This window comes from Carcharodon carcharias, chromosome 13 (genome assembly GCF_017639515.1).
Source record: "Carcharodon carcharias isolate sCarCar2 chromosome 13, sCarCar2.pri, whole genome shotgun sequence".
NCBI lineage: Eukaryota > Metazoa > Chordata > Chondrichthyes > Lamniformes > Lamnidae > Carcharodon > Carcharodon carcharias.
Genome location: NC_054479.1, coordinates 34,960,998 through 34,985,966, shown reverse-complemented (window position 1 = coordinate 34,985,966; position 24,969 = coordinate 34,960,998). Strand labels below are relative to the sequence as shown.

General features: G+C 43.8%; 1 protein-coding gene across 1 annotated transcript in view; it reads right to left on the bottom strand.

Annotated features, from left to right (window-relative positions):
• The window catches only part of LOC121286439 (huntingtin-interacting protein 1-related protein-like), a 173,738-nt gene that overhangs the window by 52,789 nt on the left and 95,980 nt on the right, over positions 1–24,969 (bottom strand). The window contains exon 8 of the mRNA XM_041203557.1: positions 10,778–10,918. Within this exon, the coding sequence (XP_041059491.1) occupies positions 10,778–10,918 (141 nt within the window). The remainder of the gene's footprint in view (positions 1–10,777; positions 10,919–24,969) is intronic.

Sequence of the window (24,969 nt, the reverse complement as noted above, 5' to 3'; positions counted from 1 at the left end):
TTAGTACAGAAATGTAGTATTAACACTAAGAACTAGGAACAATCATGATGATGAAGCATCTGTTACAGCTACAAGATTCAGTGCAATAGCTGATATCAGATTTGGCTGGTCTGAGGTTGGTTAAATATGCTGAATGGTGTAGGACTGTGTCACCAGACCAGAAAAGCTCTAATACAAACTGAGACAGCCACAGTTCATACTTAGAAATGCCGCTCATTGATCAGCAGTGACAGCACCAAGTGAAAGCTAAGGTGATCTTGTTAAGATAAAGAAAGACTAAATGCAGACACTTGACAAGACACATCCAAAGCTCCGAAGGGAAATGGGGGAAAAAATGGTGCGGTACTGACATTGGGTGTGTGCTGTAAGAACAGAGAGGAGTCAATGTAACACCCATTTTCAAAAAGGGAGGCAGAGTTAACCTGGGTAATTGCAAGCAAATTAGCTTGTCATCTCTGATAGGGAAATTTGTGGTGTCTTTAATTAAAGATGGAAGGAAGATAATTAGAAGCAGCACAGATTTCAGAAACGAAGATCCTGCTTCGTAAATCTGGTGGTGTTCTTTCTGTAGGCTACAAATGATGAACATGAGAGCGCAGTGCATATGGTGTCCATGGACACTTAGAAAGCTTTTGGCAAGATAGCGCATAAAAGACTATTGGAGAAAATTAAGGGGTATGGAATTAGGGGAGTGGGGATTAGCAAAATGGATTAAAAACTGGTTGGAATGGACATAGATATAAGATTAAATGTAAGGGATACAGGAGCGAGGGCAGGATAAACCTTTTGTTATATTGAGTTGTGACACTGTGGAATGCACTACTGGAGTTATTAATTGAACAAGAGGCCATGTTAACATTTAAGAACAGGTTAAATAGGTGGCTGAAGGAAAAGGCTTTGGGAACACGGTGACAGATGGAGAAACATCATGACTGACAGGTTGGACGAAACATTGCAGTTCAATGTAATTGGCTGCTCATGATCCATAATGTTAAGTGGCTTCTCAATACCGATTCCAGTTGTAGAAAATTGTTGCTGTATCCTAGCATGAGTTTTCATCAGATATTTTTGAGGCAATGGAAACATCAAGTGCACGTGCACGGCTCCCTTGTTGGGTTGGGAGGGGTCTGGGAGGAGTACTTAGGCTCAGCCCCTAGATGCCGTGCCTCTAGTCATAGAGATCTAGATAGCCCCACTTGCTACATTATCCACCTTTAACCAGTTGCCTTGTTGACATTTCCTTAGCTGATACAAACTCTGTAAGAATGACCCCCATTGTTCATATGTTGGAAATGAGGCAAAAAAGCAAAGTTTGAGGGGATTCAGCTGATTACTGATTGTGGTTCAGCTTTTGAATTTTAAATCCTGAAGCAGGAGTTATTAATTGAACGTCTAAATATGAGCAAAGCTTTTCCAGGTTGGTCAGCTTAGAATGTACTTTGTTCAAGGGGAAATGCACAAAAGTGCTTAAAGCCCAACAAAAAGTGATAAATTGAAATGTGCTTAGGTTTAACTTCCTCTCCGAGTTATGCTGTAGGTCTTAAACACTGTCTGTCTGAAACACTGAGCTGGTGTACTCCCAGAACACGCTGTTCCAGTGATATCAGAGACTCCAGACTGTATGGGGACAGACAGCGCTTATCTGAAAACCTGCACAAACAGTAAATGTTAGGCATGTTCATTAAGCAAGCAATCTGTTAAATTTGGGTGACAGATCAAAGCGTCCAGTGGAGCAAGGCAGCTGACAGCATGAGAATACTTAAAAAAGAGCAGTATACATTTAACAAAGGTTGACAGGCAAGCCATGATAGCCCCCTAGTTGTTATGCTACTGGACACGTAAACCAGAGCCCAGACTAATGATCTGGAGATACGAGTTCAAATCCCACCATGACAGCTGGGCAATGTAAATTCAATAAACAATTAAATAATTTTCAGTTAAGTAATTCTGAAACACTGTAGATGTCTGTGTATAATTTGAGCTCTGACGCCTCAAAAATCCCTCCAAAAACGGGATCTACCTGGACATTGAGCATAAAAGTGAACCACTAGCATGGATGTGGGTGGCTGCCATCTCTGCGATTTGCCATGGGATGTCTACTCTTTGTGGGCATATCTTAAACTTCTGTGCATCTTCATAACACAGTCCAAATCGCCTGCTTGATCCTTTGCACCCAATTATAAGGTACTGCTAAGTAAAACATCCATTTACGGGGTGAAAAATTGTGGCTGACTACTAAAGCAAGTATAGCATGTCGTGGCTGAAAAGGGAGGTTGACTTATACACCAAATATATAATTTTTGGGGCCAAAGATATGGGGTTTCCTTATATGCCGAGTCAACTTATATGCCATGATCTAGGGTAAAAAGCTAACATCAATAATAGTGACCATGAAACTAGTGGATTGTTGTGAAGACCCATTTGGTTCACTAGTATCCTTTAGAGGAGAAAGTCTGCTTTTCTCACTCAATCTGGCCTATATGTAACTCTAAACCTACAGCAATGTGATTGACTCTCAAAGACCCTCAGAAATGACCCAGCAAGTCGCTCAGTTTTGTATTCATAGGCAGCATCTCACCACCACCCTCTCAAGGGAAATAGGGGTGAGCAACCAATGTTGGTTCTAGCCACATCCGGTAAATGAATCACCTTAAGAAAAAACTCAAGTTATTACTGATGGCAATATCATGAAGGCCCAAGATTGTGCCAGACTCTCGATAACTCAACATAACTCCCCACCCCCCGCCACAATAACCAAGTTGTATCTTCATGCCAATAAAAAAACCCGACAGACCTGATATTCCAACCTAGGAAAAGAAGTGACCAGACTCACCCAACACACCCCAGCACAATACAACAGAAAGAATTCTCTGCTGCATATTCCAAATGACCTTTGTACAACCAAACAAAAGATTTTATCCAGCGCAAGGCCCCAACCAAACGTTCACGAGCTTCCTCAGCTGGTGCCCAATGCTGTGCCCAACAACGAAACTCCAACCAAAGCATGTCCACTTATGAGTAATCACAAGTGTGATTACAGGAACGATGATATATCAAGGATCTGCAATAATCCATGTGTATCGCCAGTATACTTCCCATCCAAGGAGAGCGATGTTACTTCCAGGGCTACTGAGGGGAATGTGGAAAAAGTCATTAGCGCTACTCTAATGATGTGTACAGGAAAAAACTGACTATGTCGATAAATGAGGAACTTCCTATACATGCCAACCATTTATGTTTTATGCATAAGGAATCAGTGTTTAGACCTAATGCCAACATAGAATTTGCACAACATAGGAACATTATTTTTATCGATCTTCACAATCAAATGGAATTAGAAACAAAGCAACGGCCAGGATTTTACAGCCCTGTCGCAGCGTGTCTCCGCCCCCCCCCCCACCCCCCCCCCCCCCCCCCCCCCCCCCCCCCCCCCCCCCCCCCACTCCCTACAGCAGATGTGGCGAGCCACTTAAATCTCCATTCAGTTCGGCAGGACCGTAATATCCCGCCGGGCGGGAGGGGCTGTAAAGCCTTGGTCTTGGTCTATGTTCCTACTAAATATGCTCTTGCTTAAATAATTTCACCCGCTTGAATCTGCTAACATGTTCCTCTAAATTACCAATGTGTCCACGAGCCACAGTGGTATGGTCGACCAAATTTGGAACAACTGGGATTTAATTCTATTCAATTGTTGCTTCATTCATTCAGACAAATGTGGGAAAACATAAATGTGCCTGCTTAATTCAATCCATTTAATTCTACACCTATTCTAGCACCTGGAGTTAGTAATGTTTAAGCTGATACTAAAGGCTGGCTCCACTGAACAAGTTGGATATGTAAATTGTTGCTCTAAAGTCTGAAAATAATATGGGAATCTCCTTTTCTTTAATAAAAATACTTTTTAAGGTGATATCCTTGCTGATGCAGTTCCATTCCACTCCTCTCCTGGAGATTCTCATATATGCTGAGTTCCAGTTCCACAGACACTGACGGCATCTAGCACATCATCCAAATGGGAGGAAGGGAACAATACAGCCTGGCCTGATCTTACCAACAACCAATATCCACAGGTGGAAATGCATAAGAGACAGCTGTAAGTACAGCCAATTTAATAGGATTAATAGTTAAGTAAAAAAGCAGGGGATATATATATATATTAGACTTTGCATTCTGCAGGGTCCTTGGACTATGGTATAATCTTGGTAGTCATGGCGACCTCATACAGTCAGCCTGGTAGCTCAATTTCTGGTGATAGACTGTCCACTGATATCCATTACAAGCCTACCGACTCCCACAGCTACCTCGACTACGGCTCCTCATACCCCACTTCCTGTAAAGACTCCATCCCATTCTCTCAGTTCCATCACCTCCATCTCATCTGTTCTGATGATGCCACTTTCAAAAACAGTTCTTCTGACATGTCCTCCTTCTTCCTTAACCGAGGTTTTCCACCTACGGTTGTTGACAGGGCCCTCAACCATGTCCGGCCCATCTCCCGCGCATCCGCCCTCACGCCTTCTCCTCCCTCCCAGAAACATGATAGGGTCCCCTTTGTCCTCACTTATCACCCCTCCAGCCTCCTCATTCAAAGGATCATCCTCCGCCATTTCTGCCAACTCCAGCATGATGCCACCACCAAACACATCTTGCCTTCACCGCACACCCCCCACCCTTCCCCACTGGCGGCATGCCATAGGGATCGTTCCCTCCGTGGTCCACTCCTCCATCAACCCCTACACCTCAACCCCCTCCCATGGCACCTTCCAATGCAACTGCAGAAGATGCAACACCTGCCCCTTCACTTCCCCTCTCCTCACCGTCCAAGGGTCCAAACACTCTTTTCAAGTGAAGCAGCATTTCACTTGCACTTCCCTCAACTTAGTCTACTACATTCGTTGCTCCCAATGCGGTTTCCTCTACATTGGAGAGACCAAACACAGACTGAATGACCGCTTTGCAGAACATCTTCGGTCTGTCTGCAAGCATTACCCAGACCTCTCTGTCGCTTGCCGTTTCAACACTGCACCCTGCTCTCATGCCCACATGTCCGTCCTTGGCTTGCTGCATTGTTCCAGTGAAGCTCAACGCAAACTGGAGGAACAGCACCTCATCTTCTGACTAAGCATTTTACAGCCTTCCGGACTGGTTTTTCTTTTCCCACCTATTTTCATTATTTTTAAATCTTTTATGCCCCACTACCCCCACTAGAGCTATACCTTGAGTGCCCTACCATCCATTCTTAATTAGCACATTCGTTTAGATAATATCACCAACTTCAACACCTCTGTGTTCTTTTGTTCTTTTGTCTGTGACATCTTTTGATTATCTGCTCCTATCACTGCTTGCTTGTCCCTACAACCACACCACCCCCCCTCCACTTTTCTCCCCCCACCCAACACCCCCTCTCCCCCCCCCCACCCCCCAAACCTTAAACCAGCTTATATTTCACCCCTCTCCTTGGATTCACCCAGTTCTGCTGAAGGGTCATGAGGACTCGAAACGTCAACTCTTTTCTTCTCCGCCGATGCTGCCAGACCTGCTGAGTTTTCCCAGGTAATTCTGCTTTTGTTCCGGACTGAATATTGAGTTCAACAACTTTAGATCATGAACTCTCTCCTCCATCCCCATCCCCTTTCTGATTTTCCCCCTCCTTTTTGTTTTTTCCAATAATTTATATAGATTTTTCTTTTCCCACCTATTTCCATTATTTTTAAATGTATTTCCATCCATTGTTTTATCTCTACCTTTTAGCCTTTTTCGATTCCTTCACCCCACCCCCACTAGGGCTATCTGTACCTTGCTCGTCCTGCGTTCTACCCTTAATTAGCACATTCCTTAGATAATATCACCACTTTCAACACCTCTTTGTCCTTTTGTCTGTGACATCTTTTGGTTATCTCCACCTATCACTGGCCCTCTACCTAGCTTTTCTTGTCCCAACCCCCTGCTCCCCCCGCCCCTTAAACCAGCTTATATTTCACCCCTTCTCTAGTTTTAATTAGTTCTGTTGAAGAGTCGTGCAGACTCAAAATGTCAACTGTGCTCCTCTCCACCGATGCTGCCAGACCTGCTGAGTTTTTTCCAGGTATTTTTGTTTTTGTTTTGGTATCAACGTGCTAAGGCTCATAAAGTGAGGTGTGGAAAGCCGTTTACACCTATGAGCTGCAAGTGAGAAAGGGGAGGAAAGAATGGGTCAGTGGTGGGAGGAGGGGGGAATATATAATATCAACTTTGTGCAAAGAAGAATAGATTTGACATGAAAGAATATGTTCCTCCTCACACATCACATGGGTGTGTCATTGCACAATACTGTGGCACAATGAACTTGTAAAACCAGGTTTTCCAGATAGCCCCTGACTCATATTTCAATAAAATACAACAGATCTAGGCAAATGGATCATACAAGCTTGCAGACATCTCCAGTGAAGTGGGAATATTACAGCAAAGACACTATTTCTATTTTTGAGCAAGCAACATGGAGGTTATGCAATGATTAGCCAATGTCATGTGGCTGAGAGCAAGTGATCATGTTGGGAGAAGGCTCACATTCCTAAAATATACCAAGGCAGACCAGGAGCAGCACATCATGTGATGTCTAAACTGGCCCACGCACCACTGCTTTAGGAGAATCAATCTGAACAAATGTGGTTGTAGCTATTCCTCATTACAGTAAGTACTGATGCATATAAAACTAAAATATATGACCTTGATTGTGTTATATAACACTGCCTCTGAAAACAATGTTGTGATATAAACAAGGAAAAATAAATTCTTCCAGAGGAGCTTAAGATGCAAGTTGGTTTCTAAGGGATCTGCAGACGCAAAGCCAGCACCATTTTTGTTGTCTGCACCATTATGTTCTGATTGCACCACTGGTGAGCAGACGTTTTTTTCCCCAGCCATTGTGTGCCTTTTCCAAATGATATCCTGCCTGAAATATAGTCACAACTTTTGTGCTAATGTATGTATGTGAAGTTGTGCATCAACAGTTGCTTCAGTGTTGTTGCTGATGCTTTAAGTTCACCACACGATTTAAATTGGAATATTAAAAGCCTTGATATGCAATGTAAACATGGTCCTTCTTGGATTCTAAGAGTCTTATGTTTGCTAGCTAGCTCCTGGCATGTAAACTATTAAATATGTTGCCTGCCCTGGGACTATAGAAACATATTTTCTTGGATTTACAAGTCTGCTAAATGGGATTAGGGAGCCAGGTGCAACAGAAACATACAATAAAGAGGGTAAAGACTAGCTGCTTCATCAAGCCCATCCATTCTAGCATGGTGTGATTTTTTGGCCACCATCACTCCTGATTCCCCCTACCACAAGCAGCCACACAATTTCCTGGGAAAACTAGAAACAGTGGAATAAAATCTTAGTCCCATTTATGAAATTTCTTTTCCAACTTCCAATCACAGTCAATCAGGGTCGACAGTGACCGGCGACAGCACCTGATGATCTACCTCCTTCCTGGGCGTAGATACATCACCCAGTTGCAGAAACTCATCCAGTTCCTTCCTATATGCACCAAGGAACCTCTCAATGAACAGCAGTATCACACAATCCAATTGAAACAACCACCAGTATAAAAGTAGCTTAAGAGAACTTGAGTTTATTAAAGCACTTAGAGTTGTTATTTTTATAATATGTTCTGTTTCCTATGCGAGCACTAGAACACTCATTATTAGCCTGTTATAAAAGCTGTCAAATTAATGACATGTTTGCTGTGAACCTAATGTGTAAATTAAGGATGTGGAAATGCTTTTTCTCATGAAGTGTTGTGCTGTGTAATTTTATTAGGCCTATCTGCATCATAACTCTAATTACTGATCTACTTTTAATAAAACAATTACAGCTATTTCTTCCTTCCATCATAAGGTCAGAAGCGGGGATGTTCGATGACGATTGCACAATGTTCAGCACCATTCACAACTCCTCAGATACTGAAGCAGTCCATGTCCAAATGCAGCAAGATCTGGACAACACACAGGCTTCGGCTGACAAGTGGCAAGTAACATTCGTGCCACACAAGTGCCAGGCAATGACCACCTGCAACAAAAGAAAATCTAACCATCACCCTTGACATTCAACGGCATTACCATCACTGAGTACCCCACTATCAACATCCTGGGGACTGCCATTGACCAGAAACTGTACTGAACCAGCCATATAAATACTGTGGCTACAAGGCAGGTCAGAGGCTAGGAATTCTGCAGTAAATAAACTCACCTCCTGACTCCTCAAAACCTGTCCATCATCTACAAGGCACAAGTCAGGAGTATGATGGAACACTCTCCATTATCCTGGATGAGTGCAGCTCCAACAACATCAAGAAGCTTGACACCATCCAGAACAAAGCAGTCTGCTTGATTGGCACCCCATCCACAAACATTCACTCCCTCCAACAACGACACACAGTGGCAATGTGTATCATCTATAAGATGCACTGTAGGAACTCAGCAAGGCTCTTTAGACAGCACCTTCCAAAACCACAACTACTACCATTTAGAAGGACAAGGGCAGCAGATAGATGGGAACATCACCACCTGGAAATTCCCCTCCAAGTCACTCACCATCCTGACTTGGAAATATAACACCATTCCTTCAATGTTGCTGGGTCAATATCCTGGAACTCCCTCCCTAACAGCACTGTGGGTGTACCTACTCTACAAGCAGCATTTAAGAAGGCAGCTCACCACCACCTTCTCAAGGGCAATTAGGGATGGGCAATAAATGTTGGCCCAGCCAGCGACATTCACGTTCCATGAAAGAATAAAAAAAAAAATTGAGGAGTCTACATCAATCTTTCAATATAGAAAAAAGCATTCTAAGGCACCTCAAATGGATGTGAAAAGTGGATGTCATGTCAAAAGTTCAATGTTAGGAAGAGAGACCAAAGGTTTGATGCAAGACATGGATTTTGAGGAGGTTCTTAAAGGCGAGGTGGGATATGGGGTTAGAGACTCAGTTCAAGGTAGAACAAGGTCTGGAGGCCTTAAAAGGAAGGTGCCCTAGTCAGAAGGGGGATTCTGATGGAGGTACCCCTCCCTTCCGCCTTCCTGCCCAAGATCTAACTTGCTTTATTTTTGGGTTTCCCCCATGGACATGCAACGGTCAGACCAGTCAAAAAATTGAGGCTGGGCGGGAAATGGGCCTAAGTGGCCATTAATTGGCCACTTAATTAATTGGCCACTTAACGGCCTCAATTAGGGTAAGAGCAGGCTTCCCATCTGAGGCCTTGCCCGCCCCAGCATAAGATCGCAGTGAGGTGGGGGTGGGCAGGAATCCAGAGGGAATCTCAGGCTACCCCTTCCCCCACCCCCATCTAAAATCCTTCAGTCGGGGGGAGGGGAGGAAGAGTGTAAAATTCAGGCCAAGGAATGTTAAAGGTCGAGTAAGAGGGATGGAACAAGATGAATTACCCAGAGGAGTAGGGGAGAAAGCCAACTGCATTATCTGTTTCTCTGTAAGAACTCAAAATCTCTTTACAAATATTTATAGTTCACTTTTTTGCCCATCAGGAAAGTAACCCTGAAAAATCAATCAAAGGCTAACCTAAAATGATCACTGACTTTATTGATTAGCAAAATCTTCCCCTTTGCATTTTTCATGAAACCTCAGCCAAGGGCAGGATGAGGTTTCCATTATTGAATTTAAAAAAATAAAAAAGTATTGTCAGAATTTTCACGTATATATATTCAGGTGACTGATTCTGATGCATGGACACTTTTTTCCGGATTTTAAAATCTTTATTTATGGCTTTTAAATTCTTCAGCTCCCTGAGGTAGCTCTCTGACTTCAGGGAACTTTCATTCCACACTCCACTGTGCCTGCGCTTACGTCAGCGGCTGCCTCCACCCTCTCACCCCCACCCACTCATTCCCACCCCAGCAGCGCTGAGCATTTCAGCGCACGTTTCATGCTGACTGGTCGTTAATTGTCCAGCCAGCGTGAAATTGTGGTCGGGAGCCGATCGCGGGCAGCAGTCCGTTCCCCGGCTGCTCTCGGGCCTGCCAATCGAGCCTGCTCGTCGACCTAAAAATCCTACCCCAAGCCTAGATTTTGACCGTGGAAGGACAGTCAATTCTTCTGTCCAGGGCTAGGAGAGTCTGTAATGTAGGTTTCTCTAACTGTGAGGCTCTGTGAGACAAATGGCACACCAGCAATGTTTCCCCCTCACGAGTGTCATCAGTGAGAGGCTTCATACTGTGCACTGGCAGGCAACAAAATAAATACTTCCCAAAAGCAGCAGGCACGGCCAGATTCAAGCAACCAAGCCACAGCACTGAGACCAATTGGTGTGTGGGAGGCAATCGACTCTCAAGGTGATTTAATTTATAAAATAAAAGAAAAAGCAAACCAAGATTTGCATAAAGCTGGCCAATTAAGATGTTTGTAAAGGAAGAATTGCAGGGCTGGGGGACAAAGGCGGGAGAATGGCACTAAGGGAATTGTTCTTTCAGAGAGCCATTGCGGACATGATGGGCCGAATGGCCTCCTTCTGTGCTGTAACAATTCCGGGACTGAGGAACTCTGATCGCAATTTCTCCTTTCACCAAAAACTACTCATGGAGTCAGGCTACTATAGCAAAATATTCCAGGATTATAAATGGTATCCGCAACATTATCACATGAAAAGAACATTTCATTGAGATCTCTATTCAGGTGGGATAAAGATGATTTGGATACAGTGAATATTCCTTGTCATTTATTTTATTTGTATCTTCCATCTTTGTCAGGTGTGGAAAACAATGTAGCAGAAATTCTGGATACTTACAGGAATGGAGTTTGAACATTAGTGTTACAGTGTAGTGGTAAAGGTGGCTGCAATCTTGGATCACCTGAATGAGAGGAGCTAGTCGGCACTGACCAGATGGTGTCTGTGATACTGCATAGGAGGTATCCAGTGATCTGAATACTGAAAACAAGATGGGAACAAACATTAATGTTAAAAGGAGCCCTTCATAACTTTCTTTGGTTGATATATTGTTTTTCTTGGGGGTGGAGTGGACAGGTCAGCTCACATCCTGGTAGATATTGTCATTTTAAAAGGCCCTTCTGCCCAAAGCGGAAAGCAGCAAGGGAAAGAATTAATTGTATGAGCAGATCTTTTAAGGCCCAGGAAGAGCTTGTATGACTCACAACCTTGTACATACAGTTCAAGCCATTCCTACATTAAATTACTTGCTTCCCTGTGACTTCTGTTGGTCAATTTTATAAACAAATACAATTATTTGCATTTTTCTGTAAGAAAACCAAGCTGACCCAGAGAATAATGCTACTGCACAATGGACATCCTGATACTTTGCAACTGTTATAATGAGACACTGACTCGGTAGCAAGTCCAGGGTGTAACACACCGAAGATCGCTTTAGGGCAAAGTACAGCTGAATGCTAACTATAACCCACATCACTGAGCTCGTCATTAAATCCTAAAGCTGTGCATCATTTTCTCAACCTTCTTTCTGTCATTTTCTACCTGGGTTTCCATTAACTTCACAGCAACAACTCAGAAAACTGGTTATGAGAAGGAGATTAAAAGTCCTCAATGAATCCAGAACCATTCTTTGTTCTTATCAGTAACTCAAGCTGGTTACAATGGATTTCTAAAACAAAGCAGGGAACTTTACTGAAAACTCTGAATAAATGCACCAACTGGCATGCTGCCTGACCTTGCTGTGCAGGAAGGCTCCAGGTTTAATCTCACATTTAGCTGGATTAGGTGACGACAACAACAGAAACTTTATATAGCTCCTCTAACATTGTAAAACATCCTAACACACTATATTTCATAGGCGCATAATCAGACTAACTTTGAGATTAAGTTGCATAAGAATGCAGATGGCCAAAAATTGGCCAAAGAGGTAAGTATTAAGGAGCAAGAGTTAATGATACAGGGAGGTTAGAGAAGGGAATTCCACAGATTAGGGCCTTGGCATTAACCAAGGTGTTTTTGGTAAGTACAGAACATTGGTCTCAGTATCTCTAAGGAAAAGAACAGCTGGGGTTCCAGCTCCTGCTCACACCCCCGCAACAAACAGGTTGTCTATGACAAAAACAGAATTACCTGGAAAAACTCAGCAGGTCTGGCAGCATCGGCGGAGAAGAAAAGAGTTGACGTTTCGAGTCCTCATGACCCTTCGACAGAATTTGAGTTCGAGTCCAGGAAAGAGCTGAAATATAAGCTGGTTTAAGGTGTGTGTGTGGGGGGCGGAGAGATAGAGAGACAGAGAGGTGGAGGGGGTTGGTGTGGTTGTAGGGGCAAACAAGCAGTGATAGAAGCAGATCATCAAAAGATGCCAACGACAATAGTACAATAGAACACATTGTCTATGTGCAGATATCTGGCAAGTAGAATAATAGGGTCATCTAGGATTCATTCCACCATGATCAAATAACCTGCTGATACCCAATGTTTAGGCTCACATTGAGGCAACGAACTGAGGTGATGCCAGTACCTGTAGAACTAAGAGGAAGGAAGAAAGTAGAGGGAGGAAAGCAGAGAACAAACCTATAAGCTTGTCCCTTCCAGCACAAAATCCATGCTGCCTGTTCTTCATGTCACTGAAAGTAAACTGACTTTCACAAGCGAGGTCATGTTTTGGGATCCATTCTGCCCTATTTATTTCAAGACACTTCAGTATATTTGATTGCTCTCATAAATTGATCGAAGCTCCTTACAATCTCAGGAGTATCTTCACTGACCAGGATCAATGGCAAGTCCAGGGTATTGAACAGAGGACCTTCCTGTAAATTGCTATAGCTACTGGATCTGTCCTATACCACCAGAACCTCTCTCACATCTCTGAAAAGTGGCAGAGTATCCTAACATTGGATCTCAATTCAACCTTTGAATAAAAAGCAAATTCACATCTCATATTTATTTATATTTATGTGTGTGTGTGTATGCATGTGCATGTGTGTTTAAATAATTATAGATATATATGATAATAAGTTGGTTTCTTATTTTGAAGTTAGCCATCTAATACATGGCAGTCAGTCTCCCTGCCAACTGTAGGTGATAAAGTGAACTGACCTATTCAAATGCTTCAAATAAACTAATCGATTGAACATCGATAGCCCCAAAAACATTAGCTAAGGCTTCCTGAATTTGAACAGCTATCGCCTACAATCAAAAGTAACTGTCAGCCATACAGAGAACGAGGCAAATCTCACAGGATATGTTTCTTTAAATGTGGCTTAGCTCCTCCATTGAGTTTTGGAGAAACTGGAAAAACCTTTATTAAAAATTGGACTGCCGTCCAAAACATTTCATTTACATTTGTAACCAAACTTAAAGGCCATGAGATTAAACCGATGATAGCAGCGTGGATACGAAATTGGCTAAGGGGCAGAAATCAAAGAATAACGGTGAACAGTTGTTCCTCAGACTGAAGCAAGTCCCTCAGTGATCAGTTTGATATATATTAATGTATTGGACTTGGGTATATAGCGCATAACTTCCAAAGTCTGCAGATGACATGTAAGTCTTAAATATAGAAAACAATGAAATGGAAAGCAACAGACATCAGGAAAACATAGATAGAGCGGTGAAACAGGCAGACACATGACAGAAAAAGTTTAATGCAAAGAAGTATGAGTTAATATACTTTGGCGTGGAGAATGAGGAGAGGCAGTATAAGCTATTAAATGGTACAATTTTTAAGAGGATCCTGGAACAGAGATATGTGGTTGTGTATGTACACAAATCTTTGAAGGTGGCAAGACATGTTAAGTAGGCTGCTAAAAAAGCATATAGGATCTTTGGCATTATTAATAGAGGCATAGAGTACAAAACCTTCATCAAACTCTACTTAGCCTCAGCTGGAACATGGTGTCCAATCTGGGACAATTCAGAAAGGATGTTAAGGGATTAGAAAGGATGCAGAAGACATTTACCAGGATGGTACCAGGAATGAGCAACTTTGATTATGTGGACACTGTGTATCATCTATACCTCCGGTGTTAGCATTCTGCCCTTGTGTTAGAAGGTTCTGGGTTGAAGTCCCATTCTAGGACTGACACTCCAGTGCAGTACTGGGGAATGCTGTACTGTCAAAGGTACTGTCTTTTGGGTGAGGCATTAGATGCTTCTACCCTCTCAGGTGGATGTAAAAGATCCGAGGGCTCTATTTTGAAGAAGAGCAGGGGGTTATGCCCAGTTAATACTTATCCCTCAATCAAATATCACAAAAAAACACAAATTATCTAGCCATGATCACATTGCTATTTGAGTGAGCTTGCTGTGCACAAATTGCCTGCTGTGTTTCCCAAATCACAACAGTGACTACACTTCAAAACTACTTCATTGGCTGCAATGCACTTTGAAACGCTCAGTGGTCATGAAAGATGCTATATGAATGCAAATATTTTCTTACTTTATTTTACTGGAGGACCTGGAGTCATTCTCCTTAGAGCAGAGACAGTTAAGAGTAGATTTGAGAAGAGTGCTCAAAATCATGAACTGTTTGATGGAATAAATGAGGAGGAATTGTTTCCAGTGGTGGAGAGGTTAGTAACCAGAAGTTTCCAATTATTTGTTTTTTATTATTCGTTTTTATGGGATGTGGGCTTCGCTGGCTAAGCCAGCATTTATTGTCCATACCTAGTTGCCCTTGAGAAGGTGGTGGTGAGCTGCCTTCTTGAACCGCTTCAGTCCATGGTACACCCACAGTACTGTTAGGGAGGGAGTTCCGGAATTTTGACCCAGCGATAGTGATATATTTCCACGTCAGGATGGTGTATGACTTGGAGGGGAACTTCCAGGTGGTGGTTTTCCCATGCGTCTGCTGCCCTTGTCCTTCTAGGTGGTAGTGGTCATGGCTTTGGAAGGTGCTGTCTAAGGAGCCTTGGTGAGTTCCTGCAGTGCAAATTGTAGATGGTACACACTACTACTACTGTGTGTCATCGGAGAAGGGAGTGAATGTTTGTGGATGGGGTGTTAATCAAGCTGGCTACTTTGTCCTGGATGTGTCAAACCTCTTGAGTGTTGTAGGAGCTGCATTCATCCAGGCAAGTGCAGAGTATTCCATCACACTCCTGACTTGTGCCTTGTAGATGGTGGACAGGCTTTGGGGAGTCAGGAGGTGAGTTACTCATCACAGGATTCCTAGCCTCTGACCTGCCACAGTATTTATATGGCTGGACCAGTTCAGTTTCAGCTCACTGGTGAACCCCAAATGTTGATAGTGGGGGATTCAATGATGGTCACGCCATTCAATGTCAAGGGGCGATGGTTGGATTGTCTCTTGTTGGAGATGGTCATTGCCTGGCACTTGTGTGGCGCACATGTTACTTGTCACTTGTCAGCCCAAGCCTGGATATTGTTCAGGTCTTGCTGCATTTGGATATGGACTGTTTCAGTATCTGAGGAGTTGTGAATGATGCTGAACATTGTGCAATCATCAGCGAACATCCCCTCTCCTGACCTTATGATGGAAGGAAAGTCACTGTTGAAGCAGCTAAAGATAGTTTGGCCTAGGACACTACTCTGAGGAACTCCTTCACTGATGTCCTGGAACTGTGATGATTGACCTCCTACAACCACAACCATTTTCCTTTGTGCTGGGCATGACTCCAAACAGCAGAGAGTTTTCCCCCTGATTCCCACTGACTCCAGTTTTGCTAGGGCCCCTTGATGCCACACTCAGTTAAATACTGCCTTGATGTCAAGAGTAGTCACTCTCACTTCTCCTCTGGAGTTCAGCTCTTTCGTCCACATTTGAACCAAGGCTGTAAAGAGGTGAGAAGCTGAGTGACCCCGGCGGAACCCAAACTGGGTGTCAAAAAGTAGGTTATTGCTTAGCAAGTGCCACTCGATAGCACTGTTAATGACACCCTCCATCACTTTACTGATGATGGACAGTAGAGTGATGGGGTGGTAATTGGCTGGGTTGGATTTGTCCTACTTTTTGTGTACAGAACGTACCTGGGCAATTTTCCACATTGCTATGTAGATGCCAGTGTTATAGCTGTACTAGAACAGCTTGGCTAGGGGCATGGCAAGTTCTGGAGCACGAGTTTTTATTACTATTGCTGAAATATTGTCAGGGCCCATAGCCTTTGCAGTATCCAGTTCCTTAATCTGTTTCTTGATGTCATGTGGAGTGAATCGAATTGGCTGAAGACTGGCATCTGTGATGCTGGAGACCTCTAGGGGAGACGAGATGGAGCAATCATTCGGCATTTCTGGCTGAAGATTGTTGCAAATGCTTCAGCCTTATCTCTTGCACTATGTGCTGAGCTCCTCCATCATTGAGGATGGGGATATTTGTGGAGCCTCCTCCTCCAGTGAGTTGTTTAATTGTCCACCACTATTCACGACTGAATGTGGCAGAACTGCAAAGCTTAGATCTGACCTGTTGGTTGGGTAATCACTTAGCTCTATCTATCACTTGCGTGCCAAGCAGCATAAGCAGCAAGTAGTCCTGTGTTATAGCTTTATCAGGTTGATCCCTCATTTTTAGGTATGCCTGGTGTTGCTCCTGGCATGCCCTCCTGCACTCTTCATTGAACCAATGTTGATCCCCTGGCTTGGTGGAAATGGCAGAGTTGGGGACATGCCAATATGCCAGGCCATGAGGTTACAGTTTGTGTTAGAGTACAGTTCTGCTGCTGCTGATGGCCCACAGCACCTCATGGATGCCCAGCCTTGAGTTGCTTGATCTGTTCAAAATGTATCCCATTTAGCAAGGTGGTAGTTCCACACAACACAATGGAGGGTATCCTCAATCTGAAAGCAGGGCTTAGTCTCCACAACAATTGTGCGGTGGTTGATCCTACAGATACTGTTATACACAGATGCATCTGTGGCAGGCAGGTTGGTGCAGATGAGTCAAGTATGTTTTTCCCTCTTGTTGGTTCCTCACCACCTGACACAGACCCGGTCTAGCAGCTATGTCCTTTAGGACTTGGCCAGCTCGGTCAGTAGCGGTGCTACCGTGCCACTTTTGGCCCCACCTAGAGTACATTCTGAGCTTTTGCCACCCTCAGTGCTTCCTCCATGTGATGTTCAACATGGAGGATCACTGATTCATCTGGTGGGGGGGGGGTGCACAGTACATGATAATTAGCTGGAAGTTTTCTTGCCCACATTTGACTTGATGCCATGAGACTTCATGGGGTCGGGAGTCGATGTTGAGGACTCCCAAGGCAACTCGCTCCTGACTGTATAACACTGCGCCGCCACCTCTGCTGGGTCTGTCCTGCCAGTGGGACAGGACATACCCAGGGATGGTGATGGTGGTGTCTGGGACATGAGCTGTAGTGTATGATTCCGTGAGTATGACTATATCAGGCTGTTGCTTGACTAGTCTATGAGACAGCTCTCCTAATGTTGGCACCATGCCCCAGATATTAGTAAGGAGGAGTTTGTAGCGTCAACAGGGCTGCAATTGCCATTGTCAGTTCCAGTGCCTAGGTCGATGCCAGGTTGTCCGTCTGGTTTCATTCTTTTTTATTGACTTTTTAGTGGTTTGTTACAACTCAATGGCTTGCTTGGCTATTTCAGAGGGCATTAAGAGTCAACCACATTGCTGTGGGTCTGGAGTCACTTGTAGGCCAGGCCAGGTGAGGACGGCAGATTTCCTTCCCTAAAGGAGAGGTTGATAACCAGATGACACAGATTGAAAGTCATTGACAAAAGAACCCCATGTGAGGGGTGAAGAAACAATCAGCAGAATTTTGCCCTTGATGGGCGGGCGGGCCCCACCGGCTCGGAGGTGGGCAGGTCGCCCAACAGGAAGTGCTGTGCGCTTCCTGTGCGGGCGAGGGGGGGATTCCCCAACTGTCAGAGCGTGTTCTTTTGCACATGTGCACAAAAGAACACACATCTCCCTGAGACTAAGCGCTGCCTCAGGGAAAAGGTTGACAGTCTTTGTAACTTGAAACATAGAAAAATAAAATTTTTTTTAACATGTCCCCCTCGTGTGACAATGTCACACGAGATGGGACATGCCAATAAATATCACAGAAACTTTATTAAAATTTTTTAAAACAGACATGAAACCTCATCCCGCCAGTGGATGAGGTTTCATGTTTTTTCAGAAGCCCGCTGGGGCTCCTGGCCTGCCCACCAGCCTGAAGGTTGGACGAGCAGGTCCTTTAATTGGCTTAATGATCCTGTCAATGGCCTCAATTGGCCATTGAATGGTCGGCGGGCGGACAGCTGATCGCGCTGTCTGCCCGCCTTCCTGAATATTTAAATGGGGCGGGATGATGTCAGGGGGAACCCCCGATGTCATCCCGCATCATTTTCGCATCGGTGAGCGGGCCCCATTCCCAACTCGCCAACGGAAAAATTCTGCCCAATTTTTTCCCCTCGGTGAGTTATTGTGATCCAGAATGCATGGCCTGCAAGGATGATGGAAGCAGATTCAATAATAACTTTCAAAGGGAATTGAACAAATGCTTGAATGAAAAAGATTTACAGGGCTCTGTGGAAAGAGCAGGGGGTGGGACTAATTGGATAGCCCTATCAAAGAGCTGACACTGGCAAGTGGCCAAATGTCCTTATTTAATTTATAATTCCAAATCATTTTTTTAAACCTTGCGCCCTTCCTTGCCAAGAACATTTTCCTGCAAATAAAATATTTTAGTAAATTGTAGCTCAATAAAAAGTTTAGTACAGTGAAAGCACACAGTTGTAATAGATCCATAAGTACAGGGTAATAAAAAGTGATTTGATGGCATATCCGGAGAATTTAGAGAGAATAGTCTAATTTACAATCACTTCTATCTGTGAACATTGATTAGTGGGACTGAAGAACATCTTACTCCAAATAGGTTAATAATGATCACTAACAATTTTACAAACAAGGTAGTTCTGAGTTTTCAAGCGAATAATGAAAATATGGATCAGGTCTTCTTGCTCTTATACTTCGGTCTGTTATGCAAGTAAAGAAGAAATGGGAAAACAGCTGAGATTAACTCCTTCAGGTGCCTGAAGTTCTGTAACATAGGTCATGATGACGATTGTTTTAAAAATAATTCCTTTCAGTGCTTTTTCCACATTATAGCTATAATCTGGAATGTCACAAGCTTTTCTCCTGTTGAGTAAATACCACACTGTTGCAACCAGACATGGGCGGGATTTTCCGGTCCCACCCGCCCACCACAGGAATCGTCGTGGGCAGGATGGAAAATTTGATGAAGCAGCAAACGGTCCGTTGATTTCGGGCAGGAATTTCTGGTCCCAGGGCGGGCGGGACTGGAAAATCCTGCCCAAGGTCTTCCATAATTATGGCAACTTGCTAGATTCCCCAAGCTGGCAGCAGTAGTTTGGGCCTTACACAAATCTTGCTTTAGTTGGACGGTTATTACATCCTCCAGTTCTGTTATGTTTTGCTGGAATTGTGAGCTGATAATGCTGAGATGAGGGCAATGGGATATCTGGGATCCTGCTGGACTAACAGTTTGCCACCTTAACTAATGAGATTTAAGGATTAAGTAAGAAACCAAGGAATGGCAGAGAAGGTGGGTGGATTGGAGTCAATTCAGATACAGGAAGCGAAATAAAGAGTGGAAGAAAGATTGTACTGAGAAAGAGAAAAAAAGAGACAAGAAGGAAAAGTAGAAAAATTTAAACTTGACATTTTCAAAATCTCCAGGAACAAAATCTCACCTGAAGGAATGAGACTCCACAACTAAAAGTGTTCAATTTCTGACCAGGGAGAGATGTTAATTGGCATTGCATTAACTATTATCATGTCACTATTGGCACAAGTACCCTTTTAATTACCAAGTTTTAACATTCTGTGACGAGTTTAATGTGCAAATTCAATAAGTTCTTTAAAAAATAACAGGGAAGCTCAGGGCTACATGTGCGTAAATCAAGCAGTAACTCACAGCAGATCTCTCAATCCCTGAACTTGCTGGCCAATTTACACGTTGATAACAGTATGCATGGTTGACAATATGGAAAGCAATTACAAACACTCTGAGTACCACTTCCATTTTTATATCCAGCCTGTAAGAACAACTCCAAGATAATTCATAAACCAGATCAGGTTCATGACTAATATCGATTTAGTACTGTCAATTAATGTTAGAGCTACATGAGACTTACAATTCCGACATTCATTTGTCTTTCCAACCCCCCACCCCAACCTTCATCTCAAACATCCCTTTCCAGGTTCCCACTAGCTGGTGTGTCAGTGACTGCAGCTCCTGCGCACCATGAGTCAGCAAATTCAAAATAGAAAATGGCTGGGTTTGCATTTGTATGATTTTTATTATGTATTTCTTGGATGTCTGATATCAGCATTTGCTGCATTTTTTGCCACGGCTCGTCACATCAAACAAAATGGCCCGTTTGAAACGCAGCAGCCATAGGGTCAGAAGTTGGATCCTTGCCTTTGTGGATAGGATGAAAACACTTGTCATTTGTGGCTGAGCTGCAGCTAGGTCTGACTGCATTGTAAAGGAGCACAGGCCATCAGGTCAGTTCTGGTTGCAACCAGCAATGGACTGCTACAGTACTGAGATTAAGCACAAAAAGTGGAAGGTTAAGGGTCAGTTATGTACATACAAGCTTGTCCATAGTCTTTAATTACAAAGCCACACTGGGTGCATTTTTCATTCAAGTTGAATGAATTTTGCTTGTAGAGTTCCACTACATTTATATTTTTACAGATTTAGTTGCTTTTGTCACTTGAAATGCATCCTTTTAGGGGACTGTCCTTTCACTGTAGGATTCCAGCTGGAATGGTCATGTACCTAGCCAATGAACACTGCACTTCAAACTAGTTCAACTAAATGAAGTGCTCAGAAAACACCGAATACCATCTATAACAAGATTTTGTCTTCCAATCTGTTTTGAGTGATCAGTTTAGGGGGCGCTTTTGTTGCTGGGCGATGTCTGGGACATGTGGAGGCATATGAGGCATGTGGAGGAGTGGAGCGGGTGATACACGTTCAGCTGCCACTGGTTGGTCGCAGAAGCAGCAAGTTGGTTGGGGTGGGGGAGTGGGTGTGGCACGTATTGGTGGAGAACAGAAAGACTAGGTAAGGGGAGCCCAGCAACAAAGTTGGCTTGGCTGGGCAGGTTGTTTCTGCGAGGGATGGGATGTGATTGATGGGAGGGATGGAGATGACAAGAACGGAATGGGCATAGCTTGGGAGGGATGGGAGGAATGGGATGGGGATAGCATGAGAAAGAATGCATGGGAATGATGGATTGACATGGGATGGGAATGCAATAGGAGGGGAGATGAGATGGTGGAATTGGTTCAATGTAGCAAAATGGCAGGGACAATTATTTGATACAATTTATTATTCAAAGGTTATTCTTGGTGCTAAAAATAAAGATTCACTAAATTTGAATGAAAAAGTTTTAGAAAAGCTTTCAGGTGAATCAGAAGAACACATCAGTGTTGATTCTCTCGATGAAGAAGATGACAGCAGCCTGTAACCCCCAGAGTTTCTACACTGTCTAACTCCAATGGGTGTGCCACAGCACAAACTGAGGCCCGCATTCTCTTTCCCGGGTCAGGAGCGCAGCGTCGGACATTTCCCAGCCCTGCAAATGCAACACGGAAGAAAGTGGCCCAAGAGGTTGGATTTTCATTCCAGTGTGGTTAGGGTCCCTGGGAGTTGGGTCAGGCGACCCCCGAATGAGGGCGGAGGATGCCGGGTGTGGAGGCAGACTGGGCGGAAGGCCTGCCATGCGGATCCGGCACTGCGTTGAAGTCTTAAAAACAACAGAGAAACATAAAACAGCCCAACAGCCTTCACCCTTCACAACTCCTCACCACCTCACATGCTCCCCATGCCCTATCCATGCCAACCCATGCCATCTCATGCCTTCAATCCACCCTCCCATGGACCCTCATACCCTCCATGCCAACCTTTCCCCCACCCACCCCCATGGCCCTTTGTAGTCCCTATGCCAACTTAGTCTCAACTCATGCTTGCACCCACCATTCTTTGTCCCTACATCTACCATGCCAACTCACTCAGTATCCACCTTGGGCAGACCTCAGGATCCATGCTGAGATTAAATAAAGTTCAAACTGTCTATTGCAGCCTTTATTTGTTAAAAAAAACACTCCCATGCAGAAAATAAACTTTTACTACATTTACATTTCTTCGACTACATTAACCCTTATAACAACAAATATTTCATTCAATTGCATAATCCCTTATAAAAACAAGCACGGGAATTCATAGACCCACTTCAAAGAGTCCATAACCACTTGGAGCTGTCAATCACACAGGGCAGAATTTTAATCTCATGGGCAGGCACGCACCCGAACCAATCGGACGTAAAATAGCATGAGAAGGCGTCAGGTGAGCATTCCGACATCATCCCATGCTTGCCCGATATTTTGTTCGGCAGACACACACATAAGTCAGAAGACGCCCACTGACGAATAAGAGGGCAATTAAGCCCATTAATGGCCCAATTATCTCTGATTTTCCATGGTCCATCCAACCTTACAGTTGGCAGATGGGCAAATCGGCCAGGCAGACTTTGGATTTTTTGTCAAACCTCATCCAAGGGTGGGATGAGGTTTCTGTTATTAAATTTAAAAAAGATAAAAATCTGTGGACAGCATTTCTATCATCTATATGTTCGGGTGCCTGATTGTGATGCTTGAACATTTTTTTTCTCATTTTCAAAACTTTATTTCATGGTTTTCAGTTCTGCAGCTCGCTGAGGCAACTCTCTGCCTTCAGGGTGCTTTCTCTCAGTGCCTGAGCACGCCCAACCCCACAGCGCTGAGCTTTTCAGTGCGCGTTTCATGTTAATTAGCCATTAATTAGCTGGCCATTAATTAGCCAGCCAGTGTGAAATCGCGGTTGGCGCCCGATTGCAGCCAGTGGTCTGTTTCCCGGCCAACCCCTGGCCCACTGATCATGACCACCAGCCAAGCTGAAAATTCAGCCCACTGTGAAATGGCAGGCACCCTACTTATATTTTTTTTAAAATTTCCAGACAATTGTTTCAAAGAATTAAAGGACAGGAGTTCTAAATGTTTGACAGCTTGACAGCTCCCTTTGGCAGTTCATCTTGACACTTTTGACACCTCCAGTGAGCTTCATAGTTAAATTGAGTTTATGCACTTTTTACGAACATTCATGTCTACCTTTAAAATATCAAAGGGCACCTGACACCCCCCATCCCCACCCGAAAAAGGGAACTTGAGGTCAAGTTGGGAGCTCCCCCAAAAATGCACTGGGGATCATATCCAAAGGTACTTTACCTCACCAAAAATGGAGAGGTCGCTATCCAAAATAATCCACAAAATTCAGACCTGCCCCTATCAGCTTTAATGTACTCCCATACATGATTTCTATGGGCTTTTGATTTCCAGACTCGTACTCCATTTTTGCAACGAGGGGGCGGCTCTCCAGTGTTGCAAAAATCCCGACCTTTAAACTCAAGAGCAGTTATTATGTTTCTATGAAACATGGATCCTAAACAAGGGCTTTGTAATGGACATTGGTCATAGATACTGCGATACTGTGATTACAAAGCTTTTTTCTTTGATGATAGATGCATCATTAAACCTGGGGGGCTGCAGTCTTTTTGCCTTTTGTGGACATCTTCCCTGCAGTAGTCGTGGGCTGGAAGCACTGAGATGTATGCGCGGTTAGACATAAAATATGGCGCCTGATGTGATGAAGCAGCGAGGTGATGGCGGGCGGGTGAATGAGAGCCCGCCCGCTATGGAAACGGCGTGTTTCCTGGGAATGCATAAGGAAGGCAGCCAGTTTGGGATGACATGGCCTGAAAACCTGTCATTGTGGCCAGCAGGTGTACTTAGTGCAAATCTAGGACCATTCCGCCCTATGACTATGAACAAGTCACAAGGCCAGACCCTTGAAAAAAGTTGCATTTGTATTCCTGGGCCTGTTCATACACATGGACAGCTTTGTGTAGTTTTTTCCAGATGAGAAGTTTTGATAACTAGAATAACTAGAAGTTCTCTATTTAAAGAAGTACTGTTGCAATAAAGATACTAAGTGACTACAAATGTTTTGCAGGTCTCTGCTAGGTTATTAGCATTCACTTTGGGTTCCATCTATGACACACAGTCTGCGGAAAACCACTTTGCTCCTATGGATCAAGTGATGATCTTTTCTAAGTGTTCACCAGTGCAGGGATGAATTGCGGCAGTGAAATATGTTGAAAGGCTAAAATTGGGAGTTGACAGACAGGGCTGAACACAGCAGCTGTGAGTGATCACTCAAACACTCAAGACAGTTCAGTTATTCATGAGAGGAACAACCAAGTGTACAAGATGTTACAAACATTTCTAGATACCTCTCCCTGGGACCAACCAAGTTACTAAAAATTAAATATTTAGCATCAAAGGTACACAAGCCACTAATATCTGCCCTGACAAGAAGAAAAAGATGATCTTCTGTTCCTGCTGTTCCTTCAATAAGCAACAAGCACCAGTTTTGGTTGGACACTGATTTCCTGTACTTAAAGCAGTTTGGCACATTGTGTGTTTTCTGTTCCATTGCATAGGTACGTCTAAGTAAAATGTAGCATGTGTTTGTAAGAATTCGCAATCCCATGCTCGCAAAGGTAGCGCAATCAGCCTAGTTGCCAGCTCCTTCTTGGGAAGCACGTGCCTGTGAACGCCTGGTGAGCAAAGATTTGGTGCCGAGCTCTTACGTTCTTATTGGCTGAATGGCTCGTTCAGGCTTTTACGTCAAGTACGTTAGATGGACACCCGAAGGCTGTGGCTGCCTTTGTAACCATGAGATAACAGAAGCCTCCCCCATCCGTGTAATCCATGGGACACAAGAATGCAGTCACTGTTTGTGTAACTGCATCCAATCAGAACAAAGTTCATTCAGGAGAGGGAAATGAAATACAAGAGAAAATTCAAAATGAAGTATTAAAGAAAGGGGGAGGGAGCACACCATACAATGTGGCAGTCTGAAGCATGAGTAAACTGCAAATTGACCCTAGCTGATAGCCCAAATAACTTTTGGTGTTCTATATCATTCAAG